Genomic DNA, 19764 nt, shown 5'->3' on the forward strand with positions numbered 1-19764 from the left:
TTTCGTTTTTCGCGATTATCTCGGAAACTATGAGAGATAGAGCCTTAAAACCAAATTTGGGTGCCCTATAGGCAAGTGGATGGCTCAGAATTGCATTTTTCCACTTCCTAGACCTTATACAAGATAAACTAAATTAATTTTTTTTGGCACTTTCGTTTTTCGCGATAATCTCGGAAACTATGAGATCCGATCAATTAGCCCCTCATGTATAGATATTCCAAATTTTAATTTTTTTCCTCATTGAAGTAGTTTTGAAAAAAATTGCGAGCTAATAAAAAACATTTGCTAGTTAGGACTTTTTTTTAAATAAAATTTTGAAAAATCACCCCTGAAAAAAAAGGCGTTATCCCCCCTACTTCATTATTTCCAAAAAATTTTATCACCAATCGGTAGCAAATTGTTTGAAGATTTTTGCGAGTAAAGAAAAAATCGTCAATGCACTCCTATTATTGTGTAAATTAACAATTCCAATTTCAACTGAAAACCAGAGTTGATGACCAGAGTTTGTAGCAGAGATGTCAGACAAGATATGAATGTTTTTTTTTGGCTCAAATGAAAGAGCGGGTCGAGAAATGACGTGCTAGAGCCTCTAAACATGACAAATATCTCTAAAGATGATGTCTGTTTTCAATTGAACAGCACAGTTGTGACATCATTGTCTAGGAGGACAATGGGGTCTAGGAGTATGTATAGATCATTGGGGTCTAGGAGTCTCCCCTGGTTCAAAACCATCTTTAGAGGTCCTAGCACGCCATTTCTCGACCCGCTCTTTCGTTTGAGCTCAAAAAAACATTCATATCTTGTCTGACATCTTTGCTACAAACGCGGGTCTTCAACTCGGGTTTTCAGCAATACACAATTTCAACATACACAGCAGTATGAAAATTTGGCTGCGTGAAACACACAAACTTCACGCATGCGTGGAGTGTATGGAGTGTACGGGAGTGATTCATGCAATGGTGCGAATAGTCACGGCCAAAAAAAATTACTTTTGCCGAGGAATTATTTTCTTTAATTACATTCTTTAATCATATTCATTTAATTATATTCTTTAATTCTATAAATTACTTTTGCCAATCATTCCCAGACGGTCCATGTCCATCTTCAAATAATACAATTATGTTGAATTGTGGAATGATTATTCCAATTATTCCAAATTATTTTACCTAAAAAAATCTCAAATTGGAAGAAATTGAAAAATAGTAAAGGGTGGTCATTTTTTCTCTCACACGGAGAGAAATGTTCAGTAAAAATTACGGAACTAACAGTTCGCTCGCCAGTTACGGAATCTACTCAGAAAATTTAAGAGACGGTATCGTAATTTTTCACGGGAGATTCAGGTAAAAATTACGGAACGGAAAAGATACGCAATTTTGTGATATTAGATCGTTCGATCTCCCATTGAATGTATTTCTATCTCTATGTAACCCCCAATCGATCTATTTCAGGTACAAGTGGGCTAGCCTCGGATTCAGGTCGCCTGAGCCTAGCGAAGATCGATCAATTTAGCGACAAATCAGACGTAGAGATAAAGGTCCCATCTGGCAACACAGTTCCCATAACCTGCCCCGTTCCCTTCTCCTCCCCCGATCCAACAGTTCTGTTCTTCAAAGACGACATCTCCATAAGACCCACGAATCTAGCCGGCGGTAAAACAATAGTCCTGGAGAACGCTCAACCCTCAGACTCCGGGAGCTACCACTGTACAGCTTACAACGAATTCGCCGGCCTGACAGTCCGGAGTAATCACAAGACAAAACTGACCATTCACAAAGACGAGAGAATCGTTCCCCCATTTTTTGTTAAACAACCACAGACTGAGTACAAGGTTCTTCGAGGAAGGAACGTCACCCTCGAGTGCTTCGGCGCAGCGTATCCGATACCAATGGTCACCTGGTCGAGACTTGTAGGCAACCTACCCTCGGGATCTCAGTACACACCTGCAGGATTAGTCCTGACTAATGTCCAACCACAGGATCGAGGGGAGTACCACTGCATGTGGACTTCAGGCGTTCACAAAATTGAATCTGTGATTATCTTGAAGGTTTGTAGAGAATTTGTCACAATTTTCAATGTATTTCTGAGAGTTTAAACTTTAAAGTAGTAAGTGGAGAGAATAAGAGAAGAAATTTTAAAGTCATCTTGTCTTGAAGAAAATTGAAATGCCACAAGATGGGCGAAAAATATGAAAATGAAATGAATTGAATGAAAATAATCAATTAGAGCTTTTTTGATCGCTTCTTCAAATTCTTCAGAAATTTCATCACATGATTTTATTGAAATTTCAAGGAATTTCGTGATTGAAAATTCACAATTTCATGGAAAAATGAATAGAATCTACAAATTTAGTTCGATTATTTTATGAAAATTAATAGAGATAAGAAAAATTCATATATTTTCGAATCGCAATTAATTGAAAATTCAAATGATTGTGAAATTCTTGTTTCCGTGCTTCTGAACAATGTGAAATTTCATTCATTTTTCAATGAAATTTGAAATTTCAATTCCCAAAAATTCATCGTCCAAAATTTTCAAAAATCCCTCTCAACAATAATCCAGGGATAGCCATATCCATAAATTATAATTACCGTTAAAATGTCTTCAATATCTTCATTTATAAGTGAACATATTGACAACTAGAAAAGATCACGAAACACCTCTTAAACTTTAATTATCAAAGTAATTATCAATTTAAATATTCAAATTCCGAATGGCGCATTAATCAGTAATTGAATTAATAAGATTGACGATTACTTGAGTGACCGGAATTCCCCGAGAAACTTAGTATTATTTACTAAACAGAACATTTACAGTTCCACATGATTGAATACTTAATAAATCATCAATTGAGAATTGAGATTACCAATTATTTTACTATTTTTAAATTCCACTTAGTATCAATGTAAGTCGGAAATTCTTTTGGACACACCCACTGGCCCTAATTTCAGGTGGTGGAGGCACCGCGAGTGACGCGCTTCCCGAAGGCGTCGACATTCTCCGAAGGCGGTGAGCTCGAGCTCTCCTGCATGACATCAGGTCAGCCAGAGCCCACCATCGACTGGTTGATAAACGGCGAGCCCCTCCAGAGGAGTCCCAACATCGAGAGTAAAGGTTCAACCCTCTTCGTGTCATCCGTCGAGAAGAAGCACGCCGGTATCGTCCAGTGTGTCGCTAGTAACGAGTACGGCTCCCACTCGGGTTACAATCTCCTCCGTGTGAACCCCAAGCAGCACCCCGGAGGCAGTGGAGACCACTCGAAGCAGGAGGGCCACGGAATACCCGGGGGTGTGCACAAGCACATAAGAATGGGTGGCAAGAGGAAGAACAAGGAGGGCCACCGACGAGGAACTGTTCTCTTCCCCCCAAATCAGCCCAACGTAACCCGACTCTCGGACGTCTCAGTGATGGTTCGCTGGTCAGTCCCTGAGAACACTGGTCTCCCCATCCAATTCTTCAAGGTTCAGTACAAAGAGTTCGGCTCCAAAGCCAGTAGTAAGCAGTCCAAGTGGATGACCTCCAACATGGAAATACCCAATCACGTGAGGTCCTTCGAAGTCCCTGAACTCCAGCCAAACAGCTTCTATCGTTTCCGAATAGCCGCTGTCTACTCCAATCACGACAATAAATTGAGTCCAAATTCTGTCAAATTTCATCTGACGAGGATGGAGGGTTTTGAGACGAACAAAATGCCAATTCCCTTGTTGACGAATACTGAGGCTCTTGGGGCTGACAGGGTTCTTCTCATCTGGCAAAATCCCGACAGGTCTGTGGACATCGATGGCTTCTACATCTACCACAGGGCCTCGACAACAGCTGGGGACTACATCAAGACAACTGTTGAGGGAAAAAACTCGACCAACATCACTATTTCTCATCTTCAGCCTGACACAACGTATGAGTTCAAGGTCCAGAGCTTCTCGGTGGGGGCAGCTTCGGAGTTCTCCAAGATCATCAGGGAGAAGACTCTGAAGGCTGTGACGGAACCACCGAGGGTGGAGACTGCTGTGCCTGATAATGCGCCCAAGAGCACTGGGAGTGGACAGAGTGGCAGTCTTTATGCCATTATTGGTGGGGCACTGGGGGGAGCTACTCTGCTGGGGGTCATGGGGGCCATTGTCGTTATTTATAAGAGAAGCAGTATTAAGCAAAATCGAGATGCATCCCAGAATCAAGGTGAGTTGAAGGATTTTATGGAATGAAGCGGAAACTTGCGAAAGATTCGCCAGCGGAAGGTGCGGTTGAGGCACAGCTAGAGGTGTGCGAATATTTTTCAATCATGTTGAATTTTTCGCACTTGAAAAACATTTGTACATGTGATTGGTTGACTCGCACACCTTTAAACATTCCCTAAATTGAATCTTCCGCTAGTTTCAGGTTCATTTTTATGAAGAAATTTGTCTGTTTTTTCATGAACAGCTTTGGATTTGAGGGGAATAGGAAATTTTTAGAAGAAGTTTTTCGGCCGAGGAAATTGAAAAACAATTGCCAAAAATTGCAAAAAAAACAGCGATAATAAAGTGTATAGATAGGATTCTTTTGAAATGAATTTTGGAAAGTCTTGGAATTTTCAGGGCGATAGAGAAATTTTCGTCAAGATTTTTATGAAGCTGAAACTAGCAGAATATTCGTCAGCGAAAAATTCAATTTAGCGGATATTTAAGTGTAGGAGAGTCAAATAATCACATGCACAAATGATTTTTAAGTGCAAAAGACCCTAGTGGAAAATCCAAAAACTATAGGGTGTCTGATCAAGACCTGACTAAAATTTCCACTCGGGGAGTTTGTGCATTACTTAAAAACATTTGTTCACCCCTAGATTCGCCTAAGACAAATCTTCTGCTGTCGAATCTTTCGCTAGTTTCAGCTTCATAAGATTTATGACGAAAATTGCGGAAAACGTCCCTTTGAAAACGTTTCATCTGCTTTCAATCTCGAGCTATTCACCAAAGCTGTTTGAAAATGACAACGGAAATTTCCATTTTTCCAATACAACTAATGACTAATCACTCGAATACTCAGGAAAACACATGACGAATGGCCGAGTGCTGAACGGTGGAGTCACGGACTCAAAGATCAACATAACATCGAATCCCCTAGCTGTTCTCGACACGTCAGAGACGACTCAAGCCACGAATAACATGAATTCCCTGCCTAAGGTTCGTAATTTCATATCGCTGAAAAAGCCTTCAAAACCCGAGAGTCAATCCTAACAAGACCCGCTTCACTTCTCTGCTAAAAGTTATAATTCACCCGAGATGACTCTCCAGCTTTGACAACTCTCTTCCTCGAGCTTTGAATTCTCTCTTAAATTTTTCTCCAATAAAATTAAAAAAAAAAAAAAGAAAAAAAAATGAAACACGACAACACGTTACACACGGTACGTTACTATGCCTACACGCCTCCCTCTACTAGATCTGAGTAAATCAGCGAACGAAACAACAACACAACACGCATGTTTCTGAACAGAGCGGACAATATGCATCGATGGAGATGACGTCTTTCGTTAATGGCCAGAACAACAACACGAGTGCTAACGAGCTACCAGCTGGCAGTGGACCAAATGCCCATGCTGTCAGGAGTGATGCATCATCAGGACCCATCGATCATCATCTCTGAAATCAATAATCCTTCCTACGATAAGCCATTCTCCTATTTATTCGCGAGTAACTGAGAGATTACTGACTCAAAGTTCAATAATGACACAACACAAGACTTGTTTTTATAGATTATTAACGATTATTTGAGTGATCCTGTAGGCAGCTCTGGGAGACGAATTAATTACATGATATTAATTATAAAACCGTAAATGATGTTCCTCGATGTGTAAATAGTACTGTAGATTCAATGATCATTGTTTCGGGGATGTCAGACCCATCACTCTCGAGTATTATCGAACGAGGAACTCTGTGGCTTGCACTAGGTTCTCAAGATGTTTTTTTTTCTCAATAGATCGCTAGAAGCCGTATCGCTGCTTTAGCTAACAGTATTGACTCATTTTTCATGTAGTCGTAGGTCTAATTACTACGTTTAAAGCAATTATAATTCGATTTTGGAAAACACTGGAATGGGGAGACACCGGTGAATCAAGTGCCTGAATAGAAATTATGGAGGTGATACTTTTGGTTGTGCAACGTAAGATTTTTTATCAAATATTAAACTGCGTTTTTGATTGACGAGGGATTGAGAGGATAAATTGTATATAAAATTTGTAAAATTGTATTTTTATGGTTGGTTTAGCATAATGAGATTGGAATTAATAAAATTGGGGAATTTGCGGGCGCGATGGTTCACAGATATGTAAATATTATGTATCTTAAACTGATGGGGTTTAAAATGGAATTTATGGGGAGGCTTGCAGTGCAACGGAGCTGAGGGACATTGTACATAAACATTTTTCTAGATTTTCCTTAATGTTAGGGGTGTATCATGTGCCTTGCATCTTGCCTCGATGACTTTTATAAAAGAATATTTATATACACCGATTGTGTACTTAACTTTTTTTCAAATAAATTTTCAAGAAAATTCTATGAGTTGTTTGTTTTTTTAATTTTAGTCCAGTTGTGAGTGATGCCAGGGGGAAAGTCGACTTTCGCCAAAATCGAATTTTTTAGCCGGGTGAACGGAGATTCCAGCTATTTAAGCGATGGGCTATTCAGAACTCTCAAAAGTATGTGGAAAAAGTGTAAACTGAAAAAATATTTTTTTTCAGATTTTCAAAGGGTCAGATTTTCCTTTTTTCCAGGGGGAAAGTCGACTTTCGCCAAAATCGAATTTTTTAGCCGGGTGAACGTTGATTCCAACTATTTAAGCGATGGGCTATTCAGAACTCTCAAAAGTATGTGGAAAAAGTGAAAACTGAAAAAAAAAATTTCTCACCGGGGGCCCAAGTGTCAGATCTTGGATTTGTTCAGGGGGAAAGGCGGTCGAAGGGTCACAAGGGTCAAAGGGTCAGATCTTGGATTTTTCCAGGGGGAAAGTCGACTTTTGCCAAAATCGAATTTTTTAGCCGGGTGAACGGGGATTCCAACTATTTGAGCGACGGGCTAGTCAGAACTGTCAAAAGTATGTGGGAAAAGTAAAAACTGGAAAAGTTTTTTTTTTCAGATTTTCAAAGGGTCGGATTTTCCGTTTTCCAGGGGGAAAGTCGACTTTCAGCTAAATTTAATTTTTTAGCCGGGTGAACGTTGATTCCAACTATTTAAGCGCCGGGCTAGTCAGAACTGTCAAAAGTATGTGGAAAAAGTGAAAACTGAGAAACCGTTTTTTTTGCCCCACCCAAAGGATCAGATTTTCGGGTTTTCCAGGGAGAAAGTCGACTTTTGCCAAAATCGAATTTTTTAGCCGGGTGAACGGGGATTCCAGCTATTTGAGCATCGGGCTATTCAGAACTCTCAAAAGTATCCTATTGTAAAAAGGAGAAAAGAAATCGATCCCGAAATATCCTATCGTAAAAAGGAGAAAGGAAATCGATCTCGAAAATCTCGAATAAGCGTAAACGTAAGACTGATATGAACCCGAAGTGTCACTACGTGTGGAGATGAGAAGGCGCGTGCGCAGCACGCGCGGCCGATCTCGTTGAGAGGATAAATTGTATATAAAATTTGTAAAATTGTATTTTTATGATCGATTTAGCATAATGAGATTGGAATTAATCAAACTGGTGAATTTGCGGCCGCGATTGTTCACAGATATGTAAATATAATGTATCTTAAACCGATGGGGTTCAAAATGGAATTTATGGGGAGGCTTGCAGTGCAATGGAGCTGAGGAACATTGTACATAAACATTTTTCTAGACTTTCGCTAATGTTAGGGGTGTACCATGTGCCTTGCATCTTGCCTCGATGATTTTTGTAAGAGAATATTTATACACACTGATTGTGTACTTGACTTTTTTCAAAATAAATTTTCAAGAAAATTATATAAGTCGTTTGCTCCTCATTTCGGTCTAGTTCTAAGGGGGCACCTGTGTGTGGAAATCGGGGTTCGTTGAGTCGATTATTGGTTCCTGAATGAAAAACTGGTAAAATCACTCACCGATCTGCAGACTCGGAGCTCCCGGTGGTGTATCCTTTGGTAATGCACGGGTTCACTTACTGTTTTTATTCACTAGCAATATTATCACTGAACCATCACATTATCACTACAAGATATATATAATTTCTTAAAAAATGACACTTGTTGCACATTTATTAGGGGAGAGTAGGGTAAAATGGACAATTTTGACTTTTTAAAAAATATTCATAACTCAGAAACAGATTTATCAATTGAGCTCAGGCTAAGCTCATCACAAAGAGGAATCATTGTTTTTCAATTGGAAAATAAAATTATTCCATCTCATGAACAATTCAACACGTCATGAATATTTCAAAAAAAGGCAAAAGTGTCCGTTTTACCCTACCCTACACTTTCACTCTCTTCGTCGCCTATTATTGAGGAGCCGGGGTCAAAATATAGTGCAGACGACACAACAACAAACATTCATAGGACACACACATCACACATTCATATCTTGTCTGACATCTCTGTTATGAACTCTGGTAAAGCACTCACCACTTCTCAACACTAATATCTTCATTGTTCTCATCTCAAAAACATGAACAATTTCTTCAAACCCGTCCACTAGTAATCACAACGGTCCTTCGCTCGGAAAGCTCACGCGAACTGAGGCACGACTTCTCAAAAGACCGGCGATTTTGTGTTCCGCAAACCACTTCTCCCCCCAATACCTCTGATTTTTCCTCCAAAAATGTCCGAAACACTGAACACCCTCCAACCGGCATCTCTCATTCCTCCATAACAACTAAAAGACGTAAATACTCACGTAAATACTCTCCTCCGGAAAACAACAAGCATTGACCTTCACGATCCCATCAATAACAAAACCGCCAATACCCTCCATTTTTCATGCTATCCACTCAAAAAAAAAACTGTTTAGAAGCACTGGCCACTTCTCGGCACTCATACTTCATTGTTCTCATCTCAAAACATAAACAACATCTTCAAATACATTCACACAAAGGCATAACTGTCCTTTCGTCCGGAATTTCATGCGAACTGAGAAAAACTGAGGATATTGTGTTCGACGAGCCACTTCTCCCGCTAATTGCGGTGGCTTTCCCTCTAAATTGTGTCCAAAAACACTCGACAGCCCCCAAAAATCGCCCCTCAATCCTCCACAACAAGTAAAAATCGTAAATCCTCACTGATTCCCCGGAAAACAGCAATCACCGGCCTCCGCCATCACCTTCCTAATAACAAAATCACTAATTCCCTCCATTTTTCATGCTATCCACGGAAAAAAAAAATGTTTAGATGCACTGGCCACCTCTCTACACTGGTACTTCATTGTTTTCATCTCAAAACATAAACAACTTCTTCGCATCCATCCCCACAAAGGCATAACTCTCCTTCTCCCGGGAAACTCACGCGCGCTGAGGCACGACTTCTCGGAATACCGGCGATTCTGTGTTCCGCAAACCACTTCCCCCGCTAATCCCACTGGTTTTCCCTTCAAAAAATATCCAAAACACTGAACACCCTTCAACTGGCATCTCTCATTCCTCCGTAACAAATAACAATCGTAAATTCTCACTGTCTCCCCCGGAAAACAACAAGTATCGGCCTTCACGACCTCATCAATAACAAAACCGCCGACTCCCAACGTTTCTCATGCAATCCGTCCAAAAAAACTATCCAAAAGCACTCACCACTTCTCCACACTGATCCCTTCATTGTTCTCATTTCAAAAATATGAAGACCTTCAAATCCATCCACACATAGTCATAGCTGTGATTTTCTCCGGGGAATTGTGTTTCACAAGGCACTTCTCCCTCCAATTTCGGTGGCTTCCCCTCTAAATCATGTCCAAAAACATTCGCCGGCCTCAAAAAATCCCCCCTCAACCCTCCACAGCAAGTAAAAATGGTAAATCCTCACTGATTCCCCCGGAAAACAGCAATCACCGGCCTCCAGCATCACCTCACCAATGACAAAACCCCGAATTCCCTCTATTTTTCATGCTATTCCCTCAAAAAAAAATATCCAAAAGCCCTCACCACTTCAGAACACTGATCCCTTCATTGTTCTCATGTCAAAAATATAAAGAACTTCTTCAAATACATCCACACGTACTCATCACTGTCCTTCTCTCGGGAAACTTACGCGACCTGAGGCACTCCGCGAAAGACTGGCGACTTTGTGTTCCACAAGCCACTTCTCCCGCCAATTTCGGTGGCCTCCCCCCCAATGTTCAATGTCATGTCCAAAAACACTCGACAGCCCCCAAAAATCGCCCCTCAACCCTCCACAACAATTAAAAATCGCAAATCCTTGCCGATTCCCCCGGAAAATAACAATCGCCGGCTTCCACCGTCACCCCACCACTGCCAAAACCACCAATTCCCCCCATTTTTCATGCAATCCACTCAAAAAAACTGTCCAAAAGCACTCCCCACTCCTCAACACTGATAATTTCATTGTTCTCATCTCAAAAACATAAACAATTTCTTCAAATCCGTCCACCAATAATCACCACTGTCCTTTCCTTCGAAAACCTCGCGCCTACTGCGACACGAGAATCGCCAGTCTTCACAGGTTAGAGTGAACCAACCGACTGACTTGAAAATGCCCCACATCACGTGACACAACAAAGACACCCAGTATTTTTCAAAACATTCGTAACTCGGGAATTAATTCGTCGACTGACCGCAGCCTAGGCACGTTACAAAACAAAAACAATACTCTTGAAAACGAAAAGAAAATTATTCCTTTTCAGAAAAAATGTTGTTAGTTATTCATATTATTGCGAATGTAAAAAGTGACTTTTCCCCACTCCTTTCTAGTGACTTTCAACCCCTCGAGTTCCCCTGGCACTTGAACATGGGCAAATGTCCGTTAACATATCACGTGTGAGACCATATGACCATTTTCATTCCGGAACATGGCGGCAGTGATAAAAGGTGTGTGTCACAGCCCTAATTTGGCGTAAACAATTTTATCTAATTACTTGCACTTGCAATATTCATGACTGTAAACCCCCGTCGCTTGATATTCCGTGAATGCTTTAATTGAATAAATTTTGTGACCATAGACATTGGCGAAATTTGGAGCAGACTGTTTGTCCATCGTCCCTTTGTAAATGGTGAAATCTCGTATTTTGTTCGTGAATTTGAGGTAATGGATAATCAATAAGTATTCGATTCCTCAGGGATTTGCTCAAACTACCACTTACTGTCGATCACAATTAAATTTACAGAATAATTTCTAGCTTATAATAACAATTTTATTAATTGTTTTCGGGTGGAAGCTTAATAATTGTTTAAATTTTAGTTTAGGGTTTTTTGTTGTAGGGTAAACAGATCCATTTTTGAACGTTTTCAAATTGATTTGAATATTCCATAAATAAAATGAAAATTGTACTGATTATTTCACCTTTCAATAATATTACTTGTGCATAATCATGTGATCAATTACTTTTTCTATCGATGGACATCTAATAAATAAAAAAAATAGCCTAGTCGTCCAAAAATTCGGGGTTTCGGCTGCATTCAACTATTTTTCAATTCAATTATTCTTTGTTTTGTTATTTTCACTTTAAATAATTTTTGTGTGCTAATTAAAACATTCTTAAAGGTATAGAAGCCATCATACCCCCATTTAAGTGATTCTTTTATTTTATCCTCGTGACATCCATCAACGTTAACTCAAATTCAATTTATATACCGACTTTTTGAATTTTCTATTAAAAGAATCGATTTTGTGGAAATATTTTCCAATAAAAAAAATGATATGCATTAATTCAGTCACAGTTTAGAATATTCGTTTCAATTTAATTGAATTTAATAATATGACAGGATGTACTGAGAGAAAATCATTGGTAAAATGTCCATTCGGAAGCATATTGCTAATTTATTGGTTAAAATAGCTACGATGAAGATAAAAATAATGACCTGTTGTTATAATTATTTTTATTATTCATAGGAGAAGAGGGGTGACAGAGAAGTAGAGAGATTGTTCAAAATCCTTGAGTACTCGACTGAACTTGGACAGAGTCAGATCGACAGGGCTGAACAGCTTGGTGACTGTCACCTCCACAGCTTGAAAGCTAATACAGACGTTGCACTGAGTATGTGCGATAGAATCCTTCGGAGAGAGGAGAACTTTGACACTGTAAGTGCATCAGCCCTTCACATCTTCATTCCCTGAATTTTAATTTCATTTCTATATTTCTATTCACCTCTTGTGGATGTTTAGAACTTCGTATCTCATTTTTTATAAACTTAGAAGTGATGCTGAAAGACAATATTCATTTATTAAAGTATATAGCCATTCCATTAACTAAAAAGATGTCAAATGAATTGTGGTTTGAGAATAACATGAGATCAATCGAATAACGAACGCACAATTTCGTTTATTTCAGAAAGAGGGAAGAAGATTGATAAATTGAAAATTTAATATTTCTCATACAGTTTTTGAAAATTTCTATCTAGAGACAGTTCCACTGAAATTTTAGGGAATTTCGTCAGTTAAAATTCACACATTTTACGTAGAATTCAATGAAAACTGTAAATTTCACTTCAATAATTCCATAAAAATTAATAGAAATTAGGAAAATTTAAGTGAGTTGGGGAATTCTCGTCTTCTCACATCTCAAAACCTCAAAATTCGATTCAAATTTCATCATTTTCATAATTAATTTCCATTCTTCATCCCAATCTCAACGAAACACAGAATCATCTCATGAAAATTCAGTTCCCCACTTCTAAAAGAAGTCTCTACTCAACAAAAATCATTTTTTCCTCTTCTCTCACTCAAGGAAATCCAGCTATCTGAAAACCGAGCAATTAGAAAAGAGGACTGGAAGAAGTTCATCAATGATATGAGCATCCGTTGTACTAAAGTGGACGAGACATTCACCGAGAAGGAGAAGGAACTTCGAGAATTCTACATTGATCTCGAGAAGAAGCTCCACATCACCCCATAAGAGCCCAAACCCCCTAACTAATTCTGTCTCATTATGCCTGTAGAGCAGATTGAGGATCCCTCAGTAAAGATAAAGCCCCCATCGAAGCTAATTCACTTCGTCCGAAAGAACGTGAACGTGACGGAGGCACCAGAAGGTCTGCGAGCCCTGAAGAAATCCCACAAATCCGAACCTCTGTTGAAGACCGAGGACATCAAGTGGCTGAACGATTTCCTGATCGAGTACCGGGAAAATTCAGAAACCAAAGTTTACATTCACGAGCTTCTGGAGGGGGCGGACGTGATTCTACCAGAGCCCAAGGTCACACCGCGGAATCCAGTGCTGGAGGCGAGAATCCAAAAATTGACTGCTCAACAGTCGGCCAGGGAGTACGAGGCGATGACCAAAGGGGTGGACGCCGTCAGGAAATTTTACCCAGAGGACACTATTTCATACCAAAGTAAATATCAGTCCCACGCCCTTGAATCGACGGAAATGAATTTTTGAATTTTTTTCATTATTTGTTTATTGGCGAGAGAACAACTCTGAATGAGTTATGGGTTAGAAGTCAACCAAAACAGACTCCACTGAGGGGAGAAATTGAGAAACTTGTGTAATATCAGCAATATCTTGCAATTTGCTCTTCTGTTTTTATGATTTTTTTGTTTAAAAATGTTGTTTAATGTTTCACGAATTCATGTGTGAATGTTTTAAAATTGTTTATAGTGTGGAAGGATCATGAACATTGAATCAAAAAAAAAATCCTTTTCTAACGATTTTTTTTTTATTTTAGGAAATTAATAAGCCAAAATGTTATAAAAATTGTGACACATTGTGATACTAGCTCCAAAGTAAAATAAAAAAAATAGATATAGATACGCAAGGCGAAGCAAAACCTGTGATGGAATAGAACAAAATGGGTTATGGATCATAAATTGAAAAGATTGAGAAACTGACAATATTTTGGGAACTTATTGTAATTTCCTGTCTTCTTTTTATGATTTTAAAAGTTTAAAGATGTTTTTCACTGTCTCACGAATTCACGTGTGAATGTTTTAAAATGATTTATAGTGTGAATGGGCCATAAACATCTGGAATAAAACAAATGATCCTTTTCTGACGATTTTTCTTGATTTCAGTGAAGGAAATTAACAACATAGAAAATGTTATAAAAATTGTGACACGTTGTGATATAATTTCCAAAGTAGTAACAAAGAAAAATAGATATAGAAGTAGAAGGTGAAGGAAAACCCACAGGAATTGAAAGACTCACAAAATTTCAGGAATTTCTAACAATTTTCTCTCCTTTTTTATGATTTTTTAAATTTAAAGATGTACTCTAATGTCTCACGAATTCACGTATGAATGTTTTAAAATGATTTATAGTGTGAAAGGGCCACAAACATCTGAAACAAACGAAATAATCATTTTCTGACGATTTTTCTTGATTTCAGTGAAGGAAATTAATAAACAACTCATCGCTGTAGCCCAGTTCGTCTTCTCAGTGATAGCAGCCTTTGCATTTGGCTTCATAGGGCTAGAGCTCATCGTGGGTAGCCTTGATTTTGGCTTCAGATTACTATTAGGAATAATCTGCGGCCTCATTGTAGCACTCGCTGAGATATACTTCCTCGCTAAGAAGTTGAATGAAGACTGCTGGGAGCCACCACCACCCAAAGTGTTTACAAAACCCCATCAAGAATAATAAATTGTTATACTTGAGGTCAATTTCATTCATTGGGATTTTAATAATAGAAACATCAAGCATGTGCCTGTAAATAATAAGCAATATCGTGGCATTGAATACATTGTTTTAAGGAAATATCTGTCGTAGTCCCTGGTTTCTTGTTTCTTCATCCACAAATACCTTAGTTGTAGTGTCGATCATAAGTTCATTTTAATTATTTTAGCGAGTCATTTCTCCAATAACATCTGTCAATTTTTGTTGTAGAGCTTCCGTCGAATATTCCAGAAAATCCACCGCCAGTGGCCAGTGATTGGGAGTCGAACAATTCGTGTCCAAGTTGCCGCAAGACGTTTAAACACAGGTGCAACTTGAACACTCATGTGAGGTACGAGTGTGGGGTGCCACCGAGGTACAATTGTCCTTACTGTGCCAAGCAAGCGAAACACTTGACCAATGCGCGCAGCCACGTGAAACGGTGCCATCCCGAGCGAGAGATGAAGGTGATCGATGTGCTCATGGGGAAAATCGTGGGGCCCAGCACCAGTCACACCGGCAATTTCAGGAGATAAACTCATTTTTTTGGTTCATCAAGTGTAATTTTGAGGGTTTTTTTTCTTTACCATTTGATTTCGTCCATCTACTCAGAAATTTATGCCTTTTTCATCATTTTTTAAGGCAAAAATTTTTGTCTCGTTCATTTATATTTTTATAATAGTTTTTTGGGTTGATGAAGTATCATTTTCAGTGTTTTATTTTTTATGATTTGACTTTTTTTCGTTCTTTCCAGAAATTAATGGATTATCGGACATTCTGCGAATGAATAAAGACAAATTTAGTCTTTTTCATAATTTGTTTTAACGGCAAAAATTTTTGTCTCGTTCATTCTTATTTTGTAAGTTTTTGGGTCGATGAAGTGTTCTTCTTTTAGTTGTTTCAGAAATTCGTAGATTGTCAGACATTCTACGTACGAATGAAGCCAGAAATTTTGTCTCTTTCATGTTACTTTAAGAAAGGCAATTGTTCTGGGCTGTGACATCAAATAAATTAACAACTAATACAAACGTGTTCAATCGTTTTCACTGTTCCAAGCAAATGTATCAGCGATTTATGGGACGATTCCAAGGATTCTGTTTTGTTACAACTTGACATTGTTTTTTTTCAGGAATAAACAGCTCACCAGTCATACTACGTATAAATAATGATTTATAAATGAAAAACAAGTTTCTTCTCGTCAATAATTGTTTCGAGAAGGCAGGGCATTTTGTCTTATCCATTATTGTTTAGAAAATGCGATTGTTCTAGACTCTCATGGCATCAAATAAATTAACAAATGATAACTGTGCCAAGCAAATGAAAATAAAGTGTAATTTCGAAGGTTTCTTTCTTTTATAATTTGACAATGTTATTTTTCTTCCAGAAATAAATCGTTTATCAGATATTCTAGCCGTAAATATTGGTTAAAAACGAAAGACATTTTTTTCATCAACATATTGTTTAGAAAGACTGGAAATTGTTGTTTTAAGCAAATAAGAATTAAGTATAATTTCGAAGGTTTCGTTTCTTTATAATTTGATGGACAATGTGTTTTTTTTGTCAAAATAAATCGTTTATCAAATATTCTGCTCGTAAATGTTGATTAAAAATGATAGGAATGGTCTCATTAATTATTATCTAGAAAAGGGAATTATTTCAAGTTTATGTGACGTAAAATAAACTAATAACTGGCAGAAATGTGTGACACTCCACTGAAGAATAATTCCAACAGTTTATTCTCTCACAGCTTGACATCTTTCTTTCCAGAAATAAATAGTTCACACACTCCAAGCACAAATATCGTTTAAAAGAGGAGAGAGAATTTTAGTTTCAGTTATCATAGAAAAGGCAATTGTTCCAGTCCCTACTGATCACTCTCACTCTCGTCACTGGACTCACTCTTACTCGACTCAGACTTTCCATTCTCCTTGTCATCCTTCTCCTTGTCACTCCCCGAATCCATGACCTCGTCCTTAGAACTGTCAGAGCTCGACTCACTGTCACTCTGGCTGTCGCTGTCAGAGTCTGTGGAACTCTCGTCTGAGCTGGACCTCTCTGCAGCCTCTTTTTCAGCCATCAGTTGTTTGAACTGCTTCACTGTTATTTTTCTCGGCATTATTTCCTTGAGGAACTCCAGGGTCTCGTTCGTCTGCACCACCTCCGCCAGGTGTTTGTAATCCAGACTCGAGCTCTTCTTCGATTGCTTGTGGGCCTCCTCTGACATGAAGTGAATAAACATCTCCTGCAAAACATTCGATAATTTCGGATGAACTCAGCGAATTCAGTTGGCGTTTATTCGATAAAACAAAGTAGTAAATACATTGAAATTCCTATACTTTTTACACTTTAAGGATATCCAAGTACTTTGGCTATTTTTTCTCCAGTGAAATGCTTTTCTACTTTTGTAGGGGAATATCAGAGCTTTCATTAGAAACGCCTTTGATCCCAAGTGTCCGGACATTTTACAATGATTTTATTAATCTCCGCCTGGAAAAAAATACTGCGATGAAGTACTTACAGTGGCCTTTGTGACTAAGAACAGCCCATCCTGTGCGATGGACTCAACGTGCGGCGAACTCTTCATAATTGTCTTCACCCTCGACATTGGTAGTCGAAGATCTTTAATTTTCGGGGCTGGCGCCTGCTGAGCCATGATCAAAAACTTCACGAAACTTCACGCAATCGAAACAACTGACCCCGTTAAGTCACCTCAATTAATCCACAGAAATATCGGAATTATTTGAAGATGTTGAACAGCCCGCGTTGCCTTTGTTTACCTGGAATTTCAGGTTATGTTTCCCTTTGCCATTAGCGCCCGGCGCCACCGGCGTCGTTCGAATTTGCGCGGGAAATTTTCGGTGGTCTTTTAACATTCTAACGATATTTTCGTGTCAGTTTGGGGCAGACGGGGTGAGACGGTGTAGGCAGCATTAAATGAACGAGGAGAGGGGTGCATTGGGGGAGAAAAATAAAAAATGAAAAAAAATGCGCTCCCGGGTGGGCTCGAACCACCAACCTTTCGGTTAACAGCCGAACGCGCTAGCCAATTGCGCCACGGAAGCACGGGTTCAAAAAAAATGATTGTCGCATATGAACCTGGGGACCGATTTTCCTCGTTTTATCTCGACATAAAATCATAAATTTCAACCAATGCTAGTTGAGTATTCCGATTCCACGACTGTCATTGGTTGAAATTTACGATTTTATGTCGACATTAAACGAGCAAAATCGCTCCCCAAGCCCCATTTCGAGCATTGAAACATGTCAATAACAATAAAAATTTTGCCGTCTCCCTTCGATTCCGAGATATTGATTGAAAACTGGTCAATAGTTAAAATTGACTCATCTCCTTTTACCACTTTGCTACTGATATTATTTTTGATCGTTATGTATTCATCTATTCGTTAAAAAGGAGTTAATATCCACTTCTATTATGATTCCATTTGAGAAAAAATTTGAAAAATGATCTTTAAAAATTTTCGCGATGAAAAATTTACGTTGCGCGGCTTCTAAAATTCTAAAAAAATTAGTTCTCAGAAACGATCAGCAATTACGTCATCCCCTCGCAGTTTTTGGAATGTAACATCATTTGTTGATGGACCTCTCCAATGCTGACTTCCTTCGGATATATTTCATTATCATCACCGAAGATATAAGCATCAAGCGCTCTAAAAATCATGCCCAACATAAAACCGGCCGTGCTATAATCAATACTGATAACGATTGATATCAATGATGGAGATACCTGATTGATCAGTCATCCCACGAATCTCGGAAGTGACACCACCCGTGGTTTAGGTATCTCAAGTGGATATGATCTTGACACCATAAGTGTATTTCACTCCGCAATAATGGAGAATAAATTCGCCCCTGTGAGTACCAGACACATTTATCGGTGAAATTAACAATTCATTTCCATGCGCTCTTTAAGATTCTTCACCTCATATATTTCGATGTAGATGCTCCTTAGATCGACGGGACGGGCCGTCAAATAGTATTTTATTTTATTTATTCTCGATATAAACAAATGTTTTGTCGATCCGAATAAAGATTTTAAGTATTAGGAATGAAATCGTTGTTGAAACGGTGAAAGAACGAATTTATTAACGTCTAACGATTTTTATTTGCGACGGACGAATTATTCATCTCATGCATTATAATGTTTTTATATTGTTAATTTTCATTTAAATGAATAGAAAACTTTCAAATAAAGTTTTATTTGTTTAAAATGTTATTTCTGAAATAGTTCAAAGCCATTTTAATTGCTTCAACTCATCGTTCACACCAATAACTCTTCTGTCTATCATTTCCTGCGATGTTATGCTCCAGGGGGATAATGTCTGGATCAATGACCCATCAAACACCGAGTTCAGTGTTCTCCTGGGGGGGAAGATCACCGCAATCGACGCCAGGACGATTACAATCCAGGATGACGATGGCAACGTAAGACTCTCGTCTGATGTGACTCTTTAAAGTAGTTCAGTCTAATCTTATCTGCGATCGATTCGCGTATCGCTCCGATCCCCCATTTCCTCTCATTCGAAGACAGACAGAGTAATTAGAATTATTCTTAAATTATTCTCATACTAGGGGACTTTGCCCCCTGCTCGCTCCGCTCGCCANGGGGGGGGGGGGGGCGTCGCCCCGCCTCGCTCGCTTCGCTCGCTCCCCCCCATCCGTGTGACCGCAACGGTGCGACCGTACCCATAAATATTTTCCATATGAGCACCTCCTAATATAGTAATTATCCATAAATATTGATATCCCCTTTATGACCACCTCCTCATATAGACATCCCTTATAAATACAGGTACCTCCCTATATAGGGACCCCCGTATAAGCACCCAGCGTCCCCTGAATTTTTCGCCTTATTTTTTTATTTATATAGAGAGATTATTCTTAAATTATTCTTAAATTAGTAATTATTCTTAAAGAGTTAATAATATAAATAAAAAATGAAAAAGAAAAAAAAATGGGAATGATGGTGCTGAGTGCGGTCAAGCGTCGGCCGCCAGTTGAATAAATTTCAGAACATTTTTCAAATGAGAAGTACTGAATAATATATCTGAATAAATTATACT

At 38.7% G+C, this 19764-nt stretch overlaps 5 protein-coding genes and 1 non-coding gene across 9 annotated transcripts in view; 4 read left to right on the forward strand and 2 right to left on the reverse strand.

The window, feature by feature from the left end:
• Positions 1-6479, forward strand: part of LOC107036282 (interference hedgehog) — an 18227-nt gene extending 11748 nt beyond the window's left edge. For 2 of the 3 annotated variants that reach the window (XM_015254105.1, XM_015254104.1), the window contains exons 4-7: positions 1449-2044; positions 2949-4173; positions 5020-5156; positions 5467-6479. In XM_015254105.1, coding sequence (XP_015109591.1) covers positions 1449-2044; positions 2949-4173; positions 5020-5156; positions 5467-5616 — 2108 coding nt within the window. In that variant the 3' untranslated portion in view covers positions 5617-6479. Of the gene's footprint in view, positions 1-1448; positions 2045-2948; positions 4174-5019; positions 5157-5412 lie in introns of all 3 variants that reach the window. The other variant, XM_015254106.1, reaches the window with a different exon arrangement.
• A 4461-nt stretch (positions 6480-10940) lies between these two features.
• LOC107036341 (biogenesis of lysosome-related organelles complex 1 subunit 5) lies at positions 10941-13004 on the forward strand. Its single transcript, XM_015254266.2, has 4 exons — positions 10941-10960; positions 11092-11174; positions 11982-12170; positions 12817-13004. Exons 1-4 carry the CDS (start codon positions 10942-10944, stop codon positions 12982-12984), a joined length of 459 nt encoding a protein of 152 aa, XP_015109752.1. The 5' UTR covers position 10941; the 3' UTR covers positions 12985-13004.
• On the forward strand, positions 12996-16267 carry LOC107036338 (transmembrane protein 199). Of its 2 annotated transcripts, XM_015254264.2 has the most exons (3): positions 12996-13423; positions 14418-14686; positions 14915-16267. In XM_015254264.2, the coding sequence occupies exons 1-2, from the start codon at positions 13018-13020 to the stop codon at positions 14666-14668; spliced, it is 657 nt and encodes a 218-aa protein (XP_015109750.1). In that variant the 5' UTR covers positions 12996-13017; the 3' UTR covers positions 14669-14686; positions 14915-16267. The 2 variants fall into 2 exon arrangements, with proteins under 2 accessions (XP_015109750.1, XP_015109748.1); XM_015254262.2 differs by having other exon boundaries at positions 14418-16267.
• Positions 16268-16396: 129 nt separating this feature from the next.
• On the reverse strand, positions 16397-17472 carry LOC107036340 (chromatin accessibility complex protein 1). Its single transcript, XM_015254265.1, has 2 exons — positions 17202-17472; positions 16397-16925 (listed from the first exon to the last, which is right to left on the reverse strand). The coding sequence occupies exons 1-2, from the start codon at positions 17334-17336 to the stop codon at positions 16548-16550; spliced, it is 513 nt and encodes a 170-aa protein (XP_015109751.1). The 5' UTR covers positions 17337-17472; the 3' UTR covers positions 16397-16547.
• Positions 17473-17671: 199 nt separating this feature from the next.
• Positions 17672-17745, reverse strand: Trnan-guu. Its single transcript has one exon. It is a non-coding gene; the product is annotated as a tRNA-Asn (tRNA).
• Positions 17746-18476: 731 nt separating this feature from the next.
• Positions 18477-19764, forward strand: part of LOC107036337 (myosin-VIIa) — a 12321-nt gene continuing 11033 nt past the window's right edge. Inside the window, exons 1-2 of the mRNA XM_015254261.1 lie at positions 18477-18555; positions 19013-19126. Of these exons, the coding sequence (XP_015109747.1) occupies positions 18535-18555; positions 19013-19126 (135 nt within the window). The 5' untranslated portion in view covers positions 18477-18534. The remainder of the gene's footprint in view (positions 18556-19012; positions 19127-19764) is intronic.

Source organism: Diachasma alloeum, unplaced genomic scaffold (genome assembly GCF_001412515.2).
Source record: "Diachasma alloeum isolate Michigan unplaced genomic scaffold, Dall2.0 Dall_scaffold_00208, whole genome shotgun sequence".
Lineage (NCBI taxonomy): Eukaryota > Metazoa > Arthropoda > Insecta > Hymenoptera > Braconidae > Diachasma > Diachasma alloeum.

Bases quoted from the DNA above. Each gene is read 5' to 3' on its own strand.
- LOC107036338 (XM_015254262.2), top strand. From the start codon at position 13,018: ATGCCTGTAGAGCAGATTGAGGATCCCTCAGTAAAGATAAAGCCCCCA. The intron at 13,424-14,417 runs GTAAATATCAGT...TCTTGATTTCAG, and splicing joins GGACACTATTTCATACCAAA to TGAAGGAAATTAATAAACAA.
- LOC107036341 (XM_015254266.2), top strand. The intron at 11,175-11,981 runs GTAATGGATAAT...TATTATTCATAG, and splicing joins ATTTTGTTCGTGAATTTGAG to GAGAAGAGGGGTGACAGAGA. The intron at 12,171-12,816 runs GTAAGTGCATCA...CTCTCACTCAAG, and splicing joins GAGAGGAGAACTTTGACACT to GAAATCCAGCTATCTGAAAA.
- LOC107036340 (XM_015254265.1), bottom strand. From the start codon at position 17,336: ATGGCTCAGCAGGCGCCAGCCCCGAAAATTAAAGATCTTCGACTACCA. The intron at 16,926-17,201 runs GTAAGTACTTCA...AATGTTTTGCAG, and splicing joins TCTTAGTCACAAAGGCCACT to GAGATGTTTATTCACTTCAT.